The sequence below is a fragment of the Delphinus delphis genome, chromosome 5 (genome assembly GCF_949987515.2).
Source record: "Delphinus delphis chromosome 5, mDelDel1.2, whole genome shotgun sequence".
In the NCBI taxonomy this organism is placed as follows: Eukaryota; Metazoa; Chordata; class Mammalia; order Artiodactyla; family Delphinidae; genus Delphinus; species Delphinus delphis.
Window position 1 is genome coordinate 107,489,504 of NC_082687.1, and position 21,915 is coordinate 107,511,418.

The 21,915-nt window shown below is 40.7% G+C and overlaps 1 protein-coding gene across 2 annotated transcripts in view; it reads right to left on the reverse strand.

Annotated features, from left to right (window-relative positions):
• PAPSS1 (3'-phosphoadenosine 5'-phosphosulfate synthase 1) overlaps nt 1-21,915 on the reverse strand; it is a 108,630-nt gene that overhangs the window by 74,196 nt on the left and 12,519 nt on the right. For both annotated transcript variants that reach the window (XM_060011827.1, XM_060011828.1), the window contains 4 exons: nt 21,152-21,266; nt 15,966-16,201; nt 8,778-8,916; nt 4,585-4,703 (listed from right to left, as the gene is read on the reverse strand). In XM_060011827.1, coding sequence (XP_059867810.1) covers nt 4,585-4,703; nt 8,778-8,916; nt 15,966-16,201; nt 21,152-21,266 — 609 coding nt within the window. The remainder of the gene's footprint in view (nt 1-4,584; nt 4,704-8,777; nt 8,917-15,965; nt 16,202-21,151; nt 21,267-21,915) is intronic.

Sequence of the window (21,915 nt, forward strand, 5' to 3'; positions counted from 1 at the left end):
CTATCAAATGACCAATGGCATTTTTTACGGAACTAGAACAAATCATCTTAAAATTTGTATGATGACACAGAAAACCCCGAATAGCCAAAGCAGTCTTGAGGGAAAAAAATGGAGATGGAGGAATCAGACTCCCTGACTTCAGACTATATTACAAAGCTACAGTAAGCAAGACAATATGGTACTGGCACAAAAACAGAAATCAATGGAACAAGATAGAAAGCCCAGAGATAAACCCACACACCTATGGTCAACTAATCTATGACAAAGGAGGCAAAGATATACAATGGAGAAAAGACAGTCTCTTCAGTAAGTGGTGCTGGGAAAACTGGACAGCTACATGTAAAAGAATGAAATTAGAACACTCCTTAACACCATACACAAAAATAAAGTCAAAATGGATTCGAGACCTAAATGTAAGACCGGACACTATAAAACTCTTAGAGGAAAACATAGCAAGAACACTCTTTGACATAAATTACAGGAAGATCTTTTTTGATCCACCTCCTAGAGTAATGGAAATAAAAACAAAAATAAACAAATGGGACCTAATGAAACTTCAAAGCTTTTGCACAGCAAAGGAAACCATAAACAAGACGAAAAGACAACCTTCAGAATGGGAGAAAATATTTGCAAATGAATCAACGGACAAAGGATTAATCTCCAAAATATATAAACAGCTCATGCAGCTCAATATTAAAGAAACAAACAACCCAATCCAAAAATGGGCAGAAGACCTAAATAGACATTTCTCCAAAGAAGACATACAGATGGCCAAGAAGCACATGAAAAGATGCTCAACATCACTAATTATTAGAGAAATGCAAATCAAAACTACAATGAGGGGCTTCCCTGGTGGCACAGTGGTTGAGAGTCCACCTGCTGATGCAGGGGATGTGGGTTCATGCCTGGGTCTGGGAAGATCCCACATGCCGCGGAGCGGCTAGGCCCATGAGCCATGGCCGCTGAGCCTGCGCGTCCAGAGCCTGTGCTCCGCAGCGGGAGAGGCCACAACAGTGAGAGGCCCACGTACCACAAAAAAACAAAAAAAACAAAAAAAAAACAACTACAATGAGGTATCACCTCACACCAGTTAGAATGAGCATCATCAGAAAATGTACAAACAACAAATGCTGGAGAGGGTGCAGAGAAAAGGGAAACCTCTTGCACTGCTGGTGGGAATGTAAATTGATACGGCCACTACGGAGAACAGTAGGGAGGTTCCTTAAAAAACTAAAAATAGATTTACCATATGATTCAGCAATCCCACTGCTGGGCATATACCCAGAGAAAACCATATTTCAAAAAGACACATGCACCCCAATGTTCATGGCAGCACTATTTACAATAGCCAGGTCATGGAAGCAACCTAAATGCCCAATGACAGACGAATGGATAAAGAAGTTGTGGTATATATATACAATGGAATATTACTCAGACATAAAAAAGGAACGAAATTGAGTCATTTGTTGAGACGTGGATGGATCTAGAGACTGTCATACAGAGTGAAGTAAGTCAGAAAGAGAAAAACAAATATCGTATATTAACGCATGTAGGTGGAACCTAGAAAAATGGTACAGATGAGCCAGTTTGCAGGGCAGAAGTTGAGACACAGATATAGAGAACAGACATATGGACACCAATGGGGGAAAACTGCATTGGGGTGGGGATGGTGGTGTGCTGAATTGGGCGAATGGGATTGACATGTATACACTAATGTGTATAAAACTGATGACTAATTAAGAACCTGCAGTATAAAAAAACAAAGAAAACAACTAATACTAAACTTTCATTGGGTTATTTGTATGGAAATATGTTAATATAAATGTTTCAGACATTACATGAAATTTCTAAAAATCTTATATGTTCTGGTATAATGTTATAAGTCATAATTCTAGTTATTACTTTAAAATGTATATCTCAGAAATAACTAAATTTCCTCGTCAATTGCCTTATTATGAACTTTCATCAAATCTTTAACCATGGTCATTTTTAAGTCTTTTGTCATTCACAGACAGTTCTGGGTGTACTCAGGCTTTTGCAAAAATGTTCCTATAAAAGGGTTTCATCTTCAAGGAATTCATGGAAAAGACTCTGACAAGTACAGGTTTCTGGTAACTGACCATACTGCTGACCTGAATGAATAAGCATTTTCAGAACTCTAATGGAAAACTGATGAATTCATAAAAGTGCTAACAAAAGATCAAGATGAAAAACAATTAATTACATGGGACTGAGTGAACTGATGAGGATGATTATAATTTTTGTGACTTTCTGTCTGAATTTAAAAAAAAAAATCCCACAAGGACTCAGAGGCAAAAAATATACAAATCAATTTTCACTGCAAAGTAAAGGAGCTGTTACAGTGGAGGATTACTGGACTGAATGTCAATATTATGACATAGTATGAGTGTGTTTCGTGTTTGGTAATTACATTCATTGTTGCTTCTGTTGTGGTCATCCATTTACAATGCTTGGTGTCAGTCTATCTCTTGTAAAAATAAAGTACAGTGTGTGTGTGTGTGTGTGAAAAAATAATTAAAAAAAAAAATCAAACTGGGACTACTTTCTCACACCATATACAAAAATTAATTCAAAATGGGTTAAAGACTTAAATGTAAGGCCTGAAACCATAAAACTTCTACAAGAAAACATGGGCAGTATGCTCTTTGGTCTTAATAGTATTTTTTTTTTTGGCTATGTCTCCTCAGGCAAGGGAAACAAATGCAAAAGTAAACAAATGGGACTACATCAAACTAAAAAGCTTTTGCACAGCAAAGGAAACGATCAACAAAACAAAAAGGCCACGTACTGAATGGGAGAAGATATTCGCAAATGATATTGCTGGTAAGGGGTTTATATCCAAAATATACAAAGAACTCACACAACTAACATCAAAAAAACCAAACAGGGCTTCCCTGGTGGCATAGTGGGTGAGAGTCCGCCTGCCAATGCAGGGGACACGGGTTCATGCCCCGGTCAGGGAGGATCCCACATGCCGCGGAGCGGCTAGGCCCATGAGCCATGGCCGCTGAGCCTGCGCGTCCGGAGCCTGTGCTCCACAATGGGAGAGGCCACAGCAGTGAGAGGCCCATGTACCGCAAAAAAAAAAACAAAAACCAAACAATCCGATTAAAAAATGGGCAGAGGATCTGAGGATCTGTTTTTCTAAAGAAGACATGCAGTTGGTGAACAAGCACATGAAAAGATGCTCAACATCACTAATGATCAGGGAAATACAAATCAAAACCACTATAGAGATAACACCTCACACCTGTCAGAATGGCTATTAACAAAAACACAACAAATGACAAGTATCGTCGATGATGTGTGGAAAAGGGAACCCTCATACACTATTGGTGGAAATATAAATTGGTGCAGCCACTATGGAAAACAGTATGGAGATTCCTCAAAAAATTACAAACAGAACTATCATATGATCCAGCAATACCTCTCCTAGGTATTTATCCAAAGAAAATAAAAACACTAATTAGAAAAGCTATACACACCCCTATGCAGCATTATTTACAACAGCCAAGAAATGGATGCAACCCAAGTACCCATCAATAGATGAATGGATAAAGTTGTGGTATATGTATATAATGAAATATTACTCCGCCATAAAAGAGAATGAAATCTTGCCATTTATGACAATATGGATGGACCCACAGGATACTATACTAAGTGAAATAAGTCAGACAGAGAAAGACAAATATTGTATGATTTCACTTTTATGTGGAATCTAAAGAACAAAACAAATGAACAACCTTAACAAAACAGAAACAGAGTTATTGATAGAGAGCAAAAAGATTACCAGAAGAGAGGGGACTGGGGGAGGAAGAAAGAAATAGGTGAGGGTGATTAAGAGGTACAACCTTACAGTTGCAAAATAAATGAGTCATGAGTATGAAATATATAGTGTGGGAAATACAGTTAATAACTAAGTAATATCTTTGTGGCAACGTAACTAGACTTATTATGGTAATCATTTTGAAATGTATATAAAACATCAGTATGTTGTGTAACAGAAACTAACACAGTGTTATAAATTATACTTCAAAAACAAATGAACATACAAACAAACTCACAAAAAAAGAGATCAGATTTGTAGTTACCAGAGGCAGGGGGTGGGGGGAGAGGGAACTGGATGAAGGCAGTCAAAAGGTACAATCTTCCAGTTATAAGGTAAATAAGTACTAGGGATGTAAGGTACAACATTATAAATATAATTAACACTGCTGTATGCCATATATGAAAGTTTCTAAGAAAGTAAATCCTAAGAGTTCTTATCACACACACAAAAAAATTTTTTCTATTTCTTAAATTCTGTACCTATGTGAGATGATGGATGTTCACTAAACTTATTGTGATTATCATTTCGTGATGTACATAAGTCAAATCATTATGCTGTACACTGTAAACTTATACAATGCTGTATATCAATTATATCTCAATAAAATTGGAAGAAAAAAAAGAATATAAAATACAAATGTTACTCCATATTACCAGCACCCTTTTTTTGGAGGGGGAATGTTATGAGATGGATATAATTATTCTCTGGGGATTCCCTCTTGGACCTCCTCTTACCCGTTCCTGTAGAAGTTCCACAACCTGCTGGACACAGTCATTTACATCACAGGAGTCAGTTTTCAGCACCAATTCCGGGGCCTCTGGTTTTTCATATTCAGAATCAATCCCAGTGAAACCTATAAAAGGTAAAAGATAATAGAGGGAGTGGAAATTAAAATAGGTTTGTTTCCTCAGTGTAAGTCTCTGCTATGCTGAAGTTCATATTTATGCTGCCCCTTCTAAGTTACGGGGTTATAATATTGAAACTTCTTTCCTGGGAGAAGATTTCTAATTAAACTTTTGTTTCTTCTTTGAACACAAACAGTCGATCCTTCTTATTCGCAGTAGTTCTCTTCAATAAGTTGCCACACATACAAAATTAGTGAATACTGAACCACTGCTTCTAGGAGAAGTGTGGGTTTGGTTTCCTGTGGGCCTCTAGTCACCAAATTTTTGTCAACCAATTAATATATTTGTTTTATGAGTGTTTCTGTTTAAAGACAGCTTATTTCATATATAGTGCTGATTCATTAACACCGAACTCATGGCCAACAGCACCAGAACTCATGTGTGAACAAAGCTTATCTAACACATGTATTTTCTCCACAAGGCAGGTCAGTTTTCCTGCCCTTGAGAACACTGGACAGTACTTCAGCACTGTGCCGGGGGGTCATTTTAAACAGCAAAATCACCAACAAAAAGAAAAAAAAAAGTTAAAACACATGGCACTAAACAGGCCATCAAAAGGACACTTCTTGGGCTTCCCTCGTGGCACAGTTGTTGAGAGTCCGCCTGCCCATGCAGGGGACATGGGTTCGTGCCCCGGTCCGGGAAGATCCCACATGCCGCGGAGCGGCTGGGCCCGTGAGCCATGGCCACTGAGCCTGCGCGTCCGGAGCCTGTGCTCCACAACGGGAGAGGCCACAACAGTGAGAGGCCTGCGTACCAAAAAAACAAAACAAAACAGAAAAGGACACTTCTTTACAGTATGAGAGCTGATACACAAAAGCTTTGTTCAACTTCAGCTGGGAATGTATATTCCGGGTGACTAAAATTCTGCTGCTCTGTGTGTGTCTACAAGTGACAGCCAAAGTACTGTGGGTATATGGATGTGGGGTAACAAATTTTAGTGAGTAGGCACACTTGCAAATTTGGAATCTTCCAATAATGAAGATTGATGATATTTCTATCACCCTTCCTTTTTTCTGTTAAGTAAATGCCTACATTGCCTGTGAAGAAAACAGGAATGAATACCAAGTAATCCAGAGCATCCCATTTCTCCACGGGAACACAGGATATAGTGCCGAAACCCTGGGCAGAAAACCAAACTCCACAAGATTTTTTTCCCTCTCAGTGCAAAAACCAACGCCAAGCCAATCTGTCCATTATATTCACCAGGATTATCTACAGCCGAATTGAAGCTCTGCAGGGTTCTTCTGCCATCACATGAAGTGTTCAGGCAAGACAGATGAACTACTATTAGCTTAAGCAGAACATAAGTAAGGAATCCTGTTATATCACCAAAAATGTTCCACAATCAAATGTAACCCATTTAGATATTAACCACTATTTAGATTTTCCCTATCTGTACATGTGCTACCGTGTAACTGCCTAGAAGAGAAAGAACGCATGATGTTAACCACAGAATGGGCTGGCTGAGCTGAAGATATGCTATTCCTATCTTTCATATTATTCCATACCTAAGTCATTCGAGATCTGTCTGCCTTGGAATGCCAAGTCATTCTTGGGTTTGAATGGTCAACATGAACTTAAAATCATTACTAAAAAGCTTTAAAATAAACACTACAAGTCTACAGCCCATCTATTTCTTTTTTTTTTTTCTATTTCATATTTTTAAGTATCACATGAAGTTCTGAACCCAAGAAGAAATTTTTGCATTACCAATATTCCCGACAGTATTAGTGGTGAGTCACAGTAAAATACATGGGGAAAAAACAAACCTGGTTAAAACACTAGTTCTTAAGCTCTGATTCTCAAATGTGGCTACATGCTGGAATCACTGGGTCCCACCCTTAAGAGATTTTGATTTCAATGGTCTGCGGTACAGCCTTGGCACTAGATTTTTTAAGTCCCATCAGATAATGCTTATGTGCAGCAAAGCTTTGAGGATCACTGTGTTAGAAGACTTGGTTTAACATTTTAAAAGCCCAGGAAGTCTCTTCCTAGTTAATTTAGCCCATAAGTGATTACAGTAAATGTATACTGTGAGAAAAACGTTTATATTTAAGTAAATAATAACTACTTGAGCGTTACTCATGAAAATAATCTAGGTATTTAAGAGTAGCTGACACAGGCATATATTTACAGTTTAGTAAATGTCATATAAAGGCCTATAAAAGCCTGAAGTCTGCTGAATGTATGCAATCTCACCTGTCCCTGAAATGTTTACCATCAAGGCTCTGAAATAGCATTGGCAGGAAACTTTTTAAGCACCATTCTTACAATGAGTAAATGATTTTGAAAACTGTCCAGTCAGGAACTCTAGAACCATGGCAAACCTAAAATAAATAAACGTGTGTACACACATGCACACAAGTATACATTAACCTAAGAACATTTTAACAATGTCTATTCAAAGGAGTTACGAAACACCTGGTAAACAAGTAAAACATAGAAAACTGAACTAATACAAGCACATTCCCAGATACAGAATGCAAACTGTAAGTGACTCAAGGTATTTTGGATTCAGTCTTATTATTCATCTTTGCATCCCCAGCACCAGATATAAACCTTGCAAATAGAAAGCATTGATCAAAGTGTTGAACATCCAATTTCCACTCCACCTTCTAATCCATCCGAGAAGCATTTACTGTGTGTGTGTACCAAGTATTATGCTTTGGGCCACGCTCTGTGCTAAATTCTAAAAATACAAAAATGGTAAAGATGTTGTCCTGGCTCACAGGATGCTTACTCCAGCTGAGCAAACAAATCTACCTCCCTCACCAATCCATCCTTGCAAAAACAACAAAAGCAACTACAGTTAAAATAAGTAAAAGATTCAGACTTCAGGATCCTGGACACACTGTTCTGCTTCTCTTTGCAGAAGTGCACACTGGCCGTCAACAGAGAGAGGGTGACCTAGAAATTAAATGGATAAACTGTTTTCCCTCCTGTTGTCATATATTATTCAGGTCAGGCAGCCTATTCTCACTGAGTCAAGAAAGTACAGGCTTAATGGGTGAAACTTGAGTCTCCATGATGGCAAGACTGGATACGAGCCCTGCCCAAGGAACCAGATTCATCACGGCCAGTGGAACTTGCCCCAACTGCTAATGGGCTCCCAGGTCCAAACAGAAGAGCCCAGAATAACAAGCATTTTCCTTCCTGTTCCACCTTTTCCTTTCTAGGGCCAGAAGCTGGTGCTAAAATCTACACTTCCTAGAGCTCCTGGGAGCTCCTGGAGTCCAGGCTATCACACTCCCTGCTGGGAAGGCAAACAAAAGTTAGGGGCATGAATTGATCCCAAACAATGCTGAACCTATGTGCCCTCTGTTACTGTTAATAATAATACCGGTAACAGACCAGGGCTAATGTCAAAGGATGTCTAAAAGATAAACAGAATGACTGGTATCAAGGGCGACAGCAGAACGGGTTCTAAATGTCTCTTTCTATGTCCAAATTTTCATCATAGTTGAAACTCTGGGAGCAGACCATAAAATCGAAAATACAAGCTGTATGTACTTTGATAAAATCACAGATATGTTAATTTAATCTAATGCAACAATCATACGTAGAATGAATTTCAGACCATTCCAGGCACTATGATATAAATAAGAATGAGACATTTTCCTTGCTCTCAAGATGCTTGTAATTCAGGCATTTTTCCCAGCAGCTATGGAATGTCCTACATCTTCACTGGAACAAAGAGAACAGAAGTGGCAGCAACTATCCAACTAATAGCCAATCTAATGCTAGGTACCTAATTATACCAAATAGGCTTCCCAAAGTCCCAATCCTCTAAAACTGCCTTGTGAGTAGGATTTCAACCTGATCGATGATACTGAGGGTACACGGTGCCAGGTACTACTGGTAGGCCTGAGAGATACAACAGTGTAACAAGACCTGCTTTCTCTTCTCAAGTAGCTCCAAGTTGTTTGAAAACTTCCATCTCTTAGAAAAGATTATCAGTCTCAGATATGGTAAGATGAAACATCTAAGGAAAGACAAACTGGGAAAAAAATATTGCTTACCTTTAATTTCTCCAGCCCGTGCTTTTTTGTAGAGTCCTTTGACATCCCTCTGTTCACAAACATGCAGGGGAGCATCAACAAACACTTCAAAAAAAGGTAAACTTGCACCCTCATGAATTTGCCTTGCATTGTTGCGATCCTTAGAAAAAAGGCACATACAGAAACGTAATGAAGAGTGCTCATACGAATCAAGGGTACTGTATTAATGTCAAGGACAAGTAAAAGTGCTTTTCAGCTGTGTTAGTGGAAAATAGACAAAGTTTAATTTATATTTTGAAAATATAAACTGAAAAAAAATAAACCCAAGAAATTATTAGATTAACACACCCATTCTTCATTAAGGATTTTTTTTTAATTTATTTTTTTAACATCTTTATTGGAGTCTAATTGCTTTACAATGGTGTGTTAGTTTCTGCTGTATAACAAAGTGAATCAGTTATACATATACATATGTTCCCATATCCCCTCCCTCTTGCGTCTCCCTCCCACCCTCCCTATCCCACCCCTCTAGGGGGTCACAAAGCACCAAGCTGATCTCCCTGTGCTATGCGGCTGCTTCCTACTAGCTATCTATTTTACGTTTGGTAGTGTATATATGTCCATGCCACTCTCTCACTACGTCCCAGCTTACCCTTCCCCCTCCCCGTATCCTCAAAAGGCCTGCTATTCTGAGATACTGGCAAGTTCCAGGAGGGAGAACAATGGATGCCCCATTAAAACTTTCACCTAAATTTTATGAGGAAGCTGAGCCAAAGCCCAGCTTAAATGCAGATGTCAGTCATCAGGCCTCTCTCTTAACAACAGGCTCCACCTCAGCCTGAGCTAGCGTGAAAGTAACTTCACAAGGGATCCATTCAGAACCCAGAGGTTAGTTTATTCACTTGCCAAATACAAACCCCTGCAGCCGCTACACACCTCTAGCATTCCCAAAACTTCACTTTTCTGCATGGCTCCTAACCCCCAACTCTGCTAACACCTTCACTGCTCGGCCTCGACTCTCTCTGGAACACTGCTTCCTTTGTAAGTGAAACTCTTCTTCTTTCTGGTCTTAACTGAAACCAAGTTCTCCCTTGAGGATTCACTCATCTTCCTGTTCTCAAATGCAGGCTCCACGTTCATATTCTATAGACAAGGCAGCGCCACCATTTTCAAAGCTAGCCCCTACAGCTTCCTCCATCCTATCCCCACATGGCTCATGTTATCATTTACCACCTTTCTTATGGCCCCTCAACCCATGCCTACTTCCACTCTTATCAGATGGCCACACTTCTCATTTCAAAAAGAAAATCCCCGGGGACTTCCCTGACCGTCCAGTGGTTAGGACTCCGTGCTTCCAATGCAGGGGGTGTGGGTTCAATCCCTGGTCGGGGAACTAAGATCCCACATGCCGTGTAGCATGGCCAAAAAAAAAGAAAGAAAGAAAAGAAAAGGAAACCCCAGACACGAACACTCTCAATCTCCCCTCTGCCATATAATTTACCTATATCCCCCACCTTTATCTCCTTCCCTCCTGCCGCTCCTCCCTTCACGGATTCAAAATCCCGTACTCTGCAATGGAATACTATTCAGCCATAAAAAAGAATGAGATTTTTGCCATTTGTAGTAACACGGATGGGCTTGGAGGGCATTATACTAAGTGAAATAAGTTTGACAGAGAAAGACAAATACTGTATGATATCACTTGTATGTGGAATCTAAACAAATACAACAGGACTTCCCTGGTGGTACAGTGGTTAAGAATCCGCCTGCCAATGCAGGGTACACAGGTTCGAGCCCTGGTCCGGGAAGATCCCACATGCCGTGGAGCAACTAAGCCCGTGCGCCACTACTACTGAGCCTGCGTTCTAGAGCCCGCAAGCCACAACTAATGAAGCCTGAGTGCCTAGAGCTCGTGCTCTGCAACAAGAGAAGCCACTGCAATGAGAAGCCCGCACACAGTAACGAAGAGTAGCCCCTACTCGCCGCAACTAGAGAAAGCCCACGCACGGCAATGAAGACCCAATGCAGCCAAAAATAATAAATAAAATAAATAAATTTTAAAAAGTACAACAAACTAGTGAATATAACAAAAAAGAAGCAGACTCACAGAGATGGAGAACAAACTAGTGGTTACCAGTAGGAGAGGGGGAAGGGGCAACATAGGGGTGGGGAGTCAGAGGTACAAACTATTAGGTGTAAGATGAGCTAAAGGATGTAGCGTACAACATGGCGAGTAGAGCCAATATTTTGTAATAACTGTAAATGGAAAGTAACTTTTAAAAATTGTACATAAGAAAAAAAAATCCCCTTCCTGCTAATGAACCTTGCTCAATCCATTATTGCTGCTGCATCTGGAATTTTCAACCTCCTCCTTCTCCACTGGCAACAAACAAGTAAAAGTCACTCTCTTCCATTAAAAAGAGGTGAGCTAACAAATCATACAAAAATTCCCTCAATCCTGGCACTTTCCAAGCCATTCTGCCACATGTCATACTACTAACCCTGCGTACTGCAATCATGCTACTCCCCGGTCGTTCCTATGCTCCCCTGCGGCACTGGTGCTGCCCACCTTCTACCAGGAGACCACTGCTCACACTGCACAGTCCCTGAGCACTTTTCTCAACTGCTTTCACTGTGTAAACTACAGCATATAAACCAACACTCAAGCCTGAACTCTGACCTCTCCCGAAATTAAACACACCTTTCCAACTTCCTCCAAAATACACCCACCTGGAGATCTCCCAGGTACCTCAAACTTAACACGTCCAAAACTGAACCCACTCTCTTTTCTCCCAAGCTTGCATTCCCACCTATACTGCCCAAATCAAGGGATGACGACACTACTCACCCAGAATCCCCAGAGTTGTTCTGGTTTCTTCCCTTTGCCGTTCCACCCCCTGCATTTTGTCACAAAGTCCTTCAGATTTTACCTCTAGACATAACACTAACCCAGTCTGCACTTCTTCCCTAGCTCCTGGCTCAACCTCATTTTTCCTGCCTGGACAACACCCTTTTAATACGTCTGCTGGCTTCCAGCTTTGACCTGCTCAAAGCCACACTCTACACTGTCCCCAGGATGACAGAGGATGCAAATTCAACCACGTCACTAAACTCTTCAGAGACTGCCCAGCACCATCAGGGTAAAACCCAAGCTTCTCAGGCCTTCTCCAAGAAGCGTCAGGCCTTCTCCACCTGGCCCCACCATTCTCAGTCTTGCACCTGATGTTCTATTGATAATTAACACCTGCCTGGTCTACCAGGCTGTTTGGGCCTAATGCCTTTGCCATCCCCCCTGCCAAAAACACTCCACCTCTCTCTGGCTACAGCAATGTGTCCCCTCACAGCACAGCTCCATGCTAAGTCCTCCAGGAAGCCTACCCTCATGTCCAGGCTGACTGAGGCCTCACTTCTGCTGGGTTCTCAGAGTACCCACCATATACATCTGTCACAGATCTCATCCCAATATACTGAAATAATTTCAGTAGCTTTATAGCCTTAGTATCTGGCAGAGTGATTAAGTCGTGATCCTACTATTCCAACTGTCCTTTTTTTTTTTTTTTTTGAGGTACGCGGGTTTTTCACTGTTGTGGCCTCTCCCGTTGCGGAGCACAGGCTCCGGACGCGCAGGCTCAGCGGCCATGGCTCACGGGCCTACCCGCTCTGCAGCACGTGGGATCTTCCCGGACCGGGGCACGAACCTGTGTCCCCTGCATCGGCAGGCGGACTCTCAATCACTGCGCCACCAGGGAAGCCCCCAACTGTCCTTTTAAATGAAGGTGTTCCCCAAGTTTCCATCTGTGTCTTGCTTCTCATTCTATATACTCTTTTGTACACTCAACTTCATCAAGGTTTCAACAATAAAGTTAATGATTCCCCAATTTTTTTTTTTAAATTTATTTTTGGCTGTGCTGGGTCTTTGTTGCTGTGCGTGGGCTTTCTCTAGCTGGGGCGAGCGAGGGCTACTCTTCGTTGCGGTGCGCGGGCTTGTCATTGTGGTGGCTTCTCTTGTTGCGGAGCATGGGCTCTAGGTGCACAGGCTTCAGCAGTTGTGGCACATGAGCTCAGTAGTTGTGGCTTGCAGGCTCTAGAACACAGGCTCAGTAGTTGTGGCGCATGGGCTTAGTTGCTCCATGGCATGTGGGATCTTCCCCGACCAGGGCTCGAACCCGTGTCCTCTGCACTGGCAGGCGGATTCTTTAACCACTGCACCACCAGGGAAGCCCCTGATTCCCAAATCTTTATCTCAATTCTACACAACGTTCCTGACCTCCAGAACCAATTTCCCAATGACCCAGTGGTCATCTTCACCTAGATACGCCACCAGCATTTCAAACCTAACCCAGCTAAAATCAAACAGTCATCTTCTCCCTTCCTACCCTATATTTTCTAACTCAATCATACCATCTTCTCTTCTGAAAGCACCATCCATCATGTTCACCCCCAAATTCAGCAATCAACCCAGGCACCACGTTCTACTGATGTTACAGGCTCAAGAGCCCTCAAATATGCCCCATCTTTTCTATTCCCATGGCCGATACCTCAATTCACTCCAAAAGCCTCCTGACTAGTCTCCTACCTCCAGACCCTTCCCATTCCAGGCCTTAAGGGTGACCTCACTAAAATACAAAGGCACCAGAGACACTATTCCCCAGTACAATCTCAAACTCTCGACCACCTGTGGGGCAAAGTCCCGAGCAGTCCGGAGGTCACTGTCAGACCTCTGCAAATCGCTCAAGCCTCATCTCCCCTCACGTTCATCCGGCAGAGCAGCCAAAACAAACTACCTACAGTTCCCCAAAGACCTAAGTCCCTCACATTTCCATGCTTTTGCAAATCCTGTAGCATCTCCTCTGTGCAACAGTTTTCTCCTGCGAGAAAACTGACTCATCTTTCATGATGCATTTCAAGCAGCACTTCCTCTGCGAATCTTCCACAGCACCTTTATATACATGTACCTAATCACTTGCCTCACGATACTGCAACTGTTCGCATCTCTATGCTCCCACTACCTACTGACTCCTCAAGGATAAGAACTATCAGGTTTATTTTTACAACCAAGATGCCCAAGGTTAGTGGTGACAGAGAATACACATATCCTATAATATATGATTTGGTCCAAATATTATCATGAATTTTTTTATTTATTTTTTTTTTTTGCGGTACGCAGGCCTCTCACTGTTGTGGCCTCTCCCGTTGCGGAGCACAGGCTCCGGACGCGCAGGCTCAGCGGCCATGGCTCACGGGCCCAGCCGCTCTGCGGCATGTGGGATCTTCCCAGACCTGGGCACGAACCTGTGTCCCCTGCATCGGCAGGCAGACTCTCAACCACTGCGCCACCAGGGAAGCCCTATCATGAATTTTGACATGACCTAAGCATAGTCCGAACCTCATTTTCATTCTTAGTGCTTTTGGGGGTGAGATCAAGAAAAGTGTTGCTCCGTGTTATGGAAACAAGGGAGCCAAAAAAACAGATCAGCGTATACTTTTCGATACCCAGGTCTCAGCTGCTCGCTCTCCAAATTAGGTGTTACTAACTTTCTCTTTTTCCAAGAGTTGCAGAGCTTCCCAGAAAGTGCAAGAAAATCACTGTTACTATATTACTATGAAAACTGTTTATATCCTAGAATTCAGGAACTCTAACAACTCTCATACACTTCATTATTCAGGATACCTTAAACTGACATATTGACACCGATCCCAGTGTTTTAGGAAAATGAAAAGTACCTAGTCCTCAAAGAACCTTTTAGGACTCCTGCCATGAGTGAACCTGTATGATTAACACACAGTCTCACACTTATCTATAACCCTTACCGCTCAAATTTAGTTTTTGTTTTAAAAAAAAGTCTAAGTAACCAGACAGATTTATGATACAGTACTAGAATTGCACTATTATTTACTACACTTACTGAATATTTATTACACATCAGGCACTATGCTGAAAGCTGTGAATGCAGGATTTACCTAATCCTCAGAGCAACCCTACGAGGTAGGTATTATCTGAGCTTGGAAGGTTAAGCAAATCGGCCAAGGTCCTAACAGTAACTGGCAGAGCCGAGATTTCAGTCTCTTGTTTCTGGCTTCAAAGCCGCTGTGTTTAACTACTACACTAACTCACCTGTTCTTTCATATCTGGGCTTCCTAAGGGCTATGCTATCATTTAACAAACACTAAATATCTACCGTGTTCCAGGATCTGGGCTTGGCATCAAGATTATAAAGATAAATCAGAGGTAGTCCCAGCCTTCACAGAGCCAGTGGGGTTTAGAGACAGCAGAGCACAGTGGGCAAGAGCACAGGTTCCACTGACACTGTCTGGGTGCAAATCCTTGCTCTGCCACATAGAGTGTGTGAGGTGGGGTGATTGACACCTGTTTCCTCACCTCCATCCTCCTCACTGGGTGATGAGAACTAAGTGAGCTAATTCACATAAAAGCACTTTAAAACCGTTACCAGTACACAGTAAGTGTTCAATCAACGTTAGCTGCTATTATTATCATTATTATTATTATTACTGCTGCTATCAGCACCACCAACCAAAGAACCGGTATTTATAATAAAACAATGTGCTATGGTACAATAACAAGGGCACCAAAGACAGGTACCCAACAAAGCCTGAGAGACTCAGGAGGAAGAAATACCCAACCTGAGTCTCAGAGCATGAACAGGTGTCAACTGATGCTGAGGGGAGGCTAAGAGGAAGGAGAAGAGGGCCTTCGAGGCAGAGGGAAACAAAATTCTCGTGGTAAGAAACAATGTGATTTTTTTCAGAGAAATACAAAAAAGTGAATTAGTGCTCTATGGTCTCTAAAATAAGAAAGAGTGTGACGAAAGATGAAACTCAAGGATTGTGAGCAAAGAAGCCACGACAGGACACATGTTAAGAAACCTAAGATTCTCCCTGGTGTTTGATACAGGTTGAGTATTTATTATAGGATTTTTGAACTGAAAAGTCAAACTTGAAATAGTTTGGCCATTGACTTGTTCAACAACTTTGATTATACTTTTGAGGGGGGCGGTGGGTGTGTGGGTTATAGCAAGCTTTTCAAAAATGAATTTACTCAGGAAGTTGCGGCACAAAAATGTTGTAGGTTAATTGTTTTAATTTGGACTTAGCCTCAAGGTACATGTCAGTGTTTAAATTATTCACTTTGCCTGACACCATATTCTCAATACACGTAATTCTAACAGCAATGGCGCAAAAGCCACATACCTGAGTATAAGGTGATATAAAACTTGTGATGCATACTAAGCCAGCATCTGCAAACAGCTTAGCAACTTCTGCGATGCGTCGAACATTCTCTTCTCTGTCTTCAGGACTAAAGCCAAGATTTTTATTGAGACCTTGACGAATGTTGTCACCATCCAAAGTGTAGCATGGAATACCATGGCAAACCAAGTACTCCTCCAAAGCCATGCTTACTGTGGTCTTTCCTGCTCCCGATAAGCCTAGAAGTGAACAATCCAAACAGATTCCATACATAAAGTTAGGGGGATAAGTAATAAAGAATTTTAACCACAGGCTTAATTATATTCATTACTCAGAGCAGTCTCTTAGCAACATTCTTGTCTAATATTTCTCTGTAAAATTTTACTACATCTTAGCTAGAAAAAACATCTGTTGTTTAAATATAATAAGCATTTATCTTTTTAGTAACTTCTGTCTAACCCCAAAGGTATCCTAGAAATCACTGAGCTACAAAGGCTTAACCAATTTTAATATTACACGTGGCTGGGTAGATATTCACTTTGTCCTCTTGTTACCACTATTCTAAAGCTGCATGCCAATTTTAAAAGAAAGTTATATGACCAAATTATTTCTGGTGAGGGAAGAAAAAGAAAGGACAAAAGTAAGTGAAATAAATACTAGAAAGTTACCTCTATATCCCAGGATCAACACCTCCCAAAGGCAACCATGATAAAAGCACCTGGGAATCCAATTTATAATATAATTAACCTTGAAAGAATATCCTCATTTCACCTTCCTCTACCAATGTTTAGTCACTAAACAATGAGGAATAAAGGAAAAGGAAAGAGTACATTTATGCACTAATATTTGCCACCTTGGTGAGTGTATCAGAATTCACAACTAAGACAGGTACTTCCCTGGTGGTCCAGTGGCTAAAACTCTGCGCTCCCAATGCAGGGGGCCCAGGTTCAATCCCTGGTCAGGGAACTAGATCCCACATGCCACAACTAAGAGTTCGCATGCCGCAACTAAAGATCCCACATGCCACAACGAAGATCCCGCGTGCCGCAACTAAGACCCAACGCAGCCAAATATATAAATACACAGATAGATATTTCAAAAAAAAAATTAAGATAGTTATGAGACAAGAGATAGAACACTGAAACCTAATGTACTGATACTTTGACATGCTAGTATAGAAGGCTAACTGAAAAATCAATTTTAAAAAGGATGATATGTTAAGAGGATCAATATAGTGTTATATGGTTTCTACATTAAAAATGTATATTAACATGAGTACAGCAGGTAGTATTTTCCAAAGATTGACTGAAAGCTTGTTTACAATGTGACACTGCCACTGTCACACCCAGAGGCAGAGTATTTCTCAGCCCTTGAATCTGGGCTGGACTTAGGAGTCGCCTGTAGCCAAAACAATATAGTGAAAATGATGAGCATGACTTCCAAGACTGTCAGAAAAGGCTATTCAGCTTCTCTTTGGATATTTAATTGGGGAGAAGCCAGCTGTCAAATACTCTGAGACCACCGTGCTAGAGAAATCACAAGTAGGTGTTCCTGTCGATAGCCTTAGCCAGCTCAGCTCCCAGCTGACCAGCAGCGTCCACTGGGGAGTCATTGCGGACACCCAGCCAGTTGTGGCTTTAGATGACTGGAGCCCAAGCCAGCATGACTGCAACCAAGCAAGACCCGGGGGGAACCGCCCAGCAGAGCACTCCTGAATTCCTTACCCACAAAAGAGTGAGCAAGTTAAAATGGTTGCTTCACACCACTAGGGTTTGGGTAATTTGTTACATAGCAACAATGACTGAACAAAGAGATGGATGTTGGGGGGACTAGGTTTTTCTGTTCTTTGTTATTGTTGTTTTTAACTACCAGTTGAACACTAGGAATCAGGGGGAAAAAAACCTGAAAACATCAACTTCTTATACAACAAAGACAACCTAATCAACTACACTCCAATATAAAATAAAAATGTAAAAAAACACAAAGATAACCTAAACTACAATTAAAGTGTCTGTTTATACATACATGTGTACATGTACGTATACGTATTTTATGTATATATTTAATTTGAAACAAAGAACAGACACTGCTGAAAACTGAACTAATGACACAGAAAATTTCACTGAGATGATTATAGTGAACGTAGACAAAAAGGCTAGGATATCAAAGTGGTTAGAGAAAATTAATAGACAATGCAAGACAGATAATCCAAAACTAAGATAAAGAAAACTGGTACACCAAAGAGAAACCAAATGTACTAGATTGAAGAGCGTCCTCCCCAAAATTCACATACAGCTGGAACCTCAGAATGTGACCTTATTTGGAAACAGGGTCTCTGTGCATGTAATTAGTTAAATTAAAATGAGGCCACACAGGACTACGGTGGGCACTAAATCCAGTGACTGAAATCTTTATAACAAGGCCACCTGAAGGCGAAAGCAGAGACTGGAGTGGTACCTCTACAAGCCAGGGAACGCTAAGGATTGCCAGCAGAACCAGACGCTAGGAGAGAGGCTGACAGAAGGAACCATCCTTGATTTCAGGTTCCCAAACTGTGAGAGAATAAACTTCTGTTGTTTGAAGCCACTCGGTTTGTAGTGATTTGTTACAGTGGCCCTGGGAAACTCATATACCAATCAATTTAAAAATACAAAACCAGAAAGTTTATCCGAAATAAGATGTAAGAAAAAACAGTGTTCCAAGAAAATGACATACAAACCACTCCATACCTGGACAGATCTGGTTAAGCTACTGAATTGCAAGAAAAAGAAAGAAATCATGACTTCCGTTTACAACAATATCAAAAAAAAAAAGTGAAGGCTATAAATTTGACAACATAATTAACAACCTTGATCTGATGGACGTATATAGAATATTGCCCACATCAGGGGAACACATTTTCTTTACAAATACACATTTATGAAGCTGATTACATCCTACACTGTAAAGCAAGTACCAAAACAATCTGATAAAAGTATTTATAAGCATCATTAGTGGTAAAATAAATGGAATATATCATGTTTAAGAAAAGAAGTACCCAATATTCTAAAGATCAATTTCCTCCCAAATTGACCTTTAGATACAATGTAATCCCAAATCAAATCCCAATTGGATTTTGGTGGAATTAGTTAAACCTATTACAAAATTTATACAATACAAAGAGCCAAAAAAAAAAAAAAGTCAAGACATTCCTAATGAAGAAGGTAAGAGGATTTACTCCACTAGATTTCAAGACTCTACAATTATATAGTAATTAAGACAGTGTGGCAGGAATAGAGCAATAGACAAGTATACCAGTGGAATAGATCAGAGCTCCCAGAAACAAATCCACACGTAAGTGGAAACCTGATCTATGACAGCTGGCACAGCAGATCAGAGAAAAAGGATACCCTCATCTTGGGACAACTGATTATCCGTATGGAAAGAAAAGAAAATGGATCCGCCCCTCACACTACACACAAAAATCAATTGCAGAAGGAAAAGGGCCTAAACTAGAAAAGCAAAACTTCCGAAAGAAAATATACGAAAAGAAGTAATTCTTCAGGCATGCAGATGAAAAAAGGAAAGCTCCTTAGAAGAAGAAAAAAAAATTGGATTAGTCACCACATTTAATAGAAGAAATGTCTGCCTCTTATGACAACTTGGCTGGGTAAAATATATATTTGGTTCATACTTTCTTTGTCCTGGAATTCTTAAAACATTACTCCAACATAAAAACCCAGGGAATTCAGAATCCAACGGAAAGCCATCTTATAAAAACCACTGAACAAAAAAATACAGACCATAAAAACTTGACTCAAAGAAAGAGCTCATGAGTGGGCATGCCATAATAAAAGAACTGATGGGAAGGTGATAAGGTTGAATCAATTTACTTACAGAACTCAAATACAAACACCTATGGAAATTTAAGATTTGGAACAGAATGTGTCACAAGCCTAGACAATATAAATATAACAATTTAACATCTATCTAGACTTAAGAATGAGGAGATGGGAAGAACTCAAAAATGCTCTCTTCTTTCATACAGAAACACACAGACCTATCTACAGTTGAAATTCTCAATTTATAAAAACAGAAAATGGGAATGCTGTTTTTTGGCAATCAGCAAAAGTTTTAAGGATGGGTAATATCCATGTTAACAAAGACATTGGAAAATGGACCCTCATCCACCTTTGGAAAATAAATAGGTATAAATTTTAGTGGGTTGTATGGCTGTCGGCATAACTGATGCCAACTTGGCGCTTCTCTGTCATCAAGGCTTTGTAGTTAACAGATTAATGTTCGTTAGGTCCAGGTGGCCTCTATGCTCTGTTAGTCCCCAAACAATGATGAAAACCTTTGCTAATATATTCCTGGTGCCCAGAAGACTAGTTACCCATTCGTAAATCCTGACTTAGGAATACACTTCCTGTTTCCAAGCACGTACCCCCATACCCTAGGTTAACTATGAAATTGTCCCAGTGGCCCCTCAGCAGCGCAGAGTGCAGCTGTGAATGTTTCCAGATCACTGCTTGCCAGATCCCACCCTGTGAATAAGTTACCCTATAACATAAACTGATCCACTGATTATACGGAGCTGCCTGCCTTGCTTTTCAGTCTCAAGATTCCTTCTCAATTCAGTGGGCACTTTTCATTCCCTCTGTCCTCCAGCATGGGTAAATTGGCGAGATGCAACAAAATTTTATTTAAAACTCCTAGAAGTGAAAAAAGATCCATCATTTTTAAAACCACCTCCAAAACCTGGATCAATTTACCCTCTCAAAGAGAGATTCTGGGAAAATCAACACAAGAATCAATCAGAAGCCAAAGCAAAAGAAGAATCATTAGAAACTGATTGTGTGAAATTCTTTACCACTCATTCTTTCTCTTCATATGGTCTACATTATTAGCATTTTGAAGGCAGAATCCAGGTCCTATTTGCATGCAGAATTTTACAGAATGTACGGTAGTTATCAACTAGAAAGTAGTTTTAAGCTGCATTCTGATTTTTCCTCTTTAACAGCAATTATGTAAAGAACAAAAGGAATCACCAAAAGAAAATATGTTATTATTAAGCAACTTTGTCAGTTACATATTATGGTGCTCCAGATACAAGAACAGAGCTCAAAATGTAAGTATCCTTACTCCTGGCTCAAGGCTGTCTATACCACTGCTTTCGAAACAGACTGGCTTGTCTCTCCAGACCATACCTGTTAGCCAAACCGTGCAACCACGAAAGCCACCTCTGGTCCCCACCACCTGACCTCTCTTGTTCCTGCTGACGTGGTGAGCTTGATAGGTGACGTTAGTGGCCCTCTGCATCCCCTGGAAAAAAGAAAAAAAAGAAAGAATTCTGGTTTACCTGAGTCCCTTAAAAGGTAAACATATATTCCTTGCAAACATACAGTAACTGCCCTATGTAACATGCCAAAAGAAAGGAAAAAGATGAAAACTAACAGCTTTTTCTTTCTTTAGAGTACCTGGCACGGTGTTCAGTTCTTTACAAACACCAATTAATTAGTCTGCAAAGCCCCTCAAGGATGCACAAACTCCTACTACTGTGGTTTTCCAGATGAAGGTGGTAAACCTGAGAAAAGTTAAATAACTTGCCCCAGTTCCCCTAACTGGTAAGTGGCAGACTCCAGAGCCCAGTCTTCTCACTCATTCCTTCGTTCAACCATTGTTTCCTGAGGCCCTACTAGTACACCAAGTGAACAAAACAGGGTCCCTACTCTCACTGAGCTCATTCCACTGGCAGGAGACAGACCAATAACACTTAATTATTAAGTCAGAGAGTGACAAGTGCACTCTGAAAATAAAACAGGGTAAGAATGGAAAGAGAGATAGGGGATGAGTGCCTCTTTAGGCAGGATGATCAGGAAAAACCTCTGAGAAGGTGGCATCTGAGCAGATTCCTGAATGAAGTGTGGAAGGGATGTCTGCAGGTATCATGAAATGCATGATGAAAAAAATG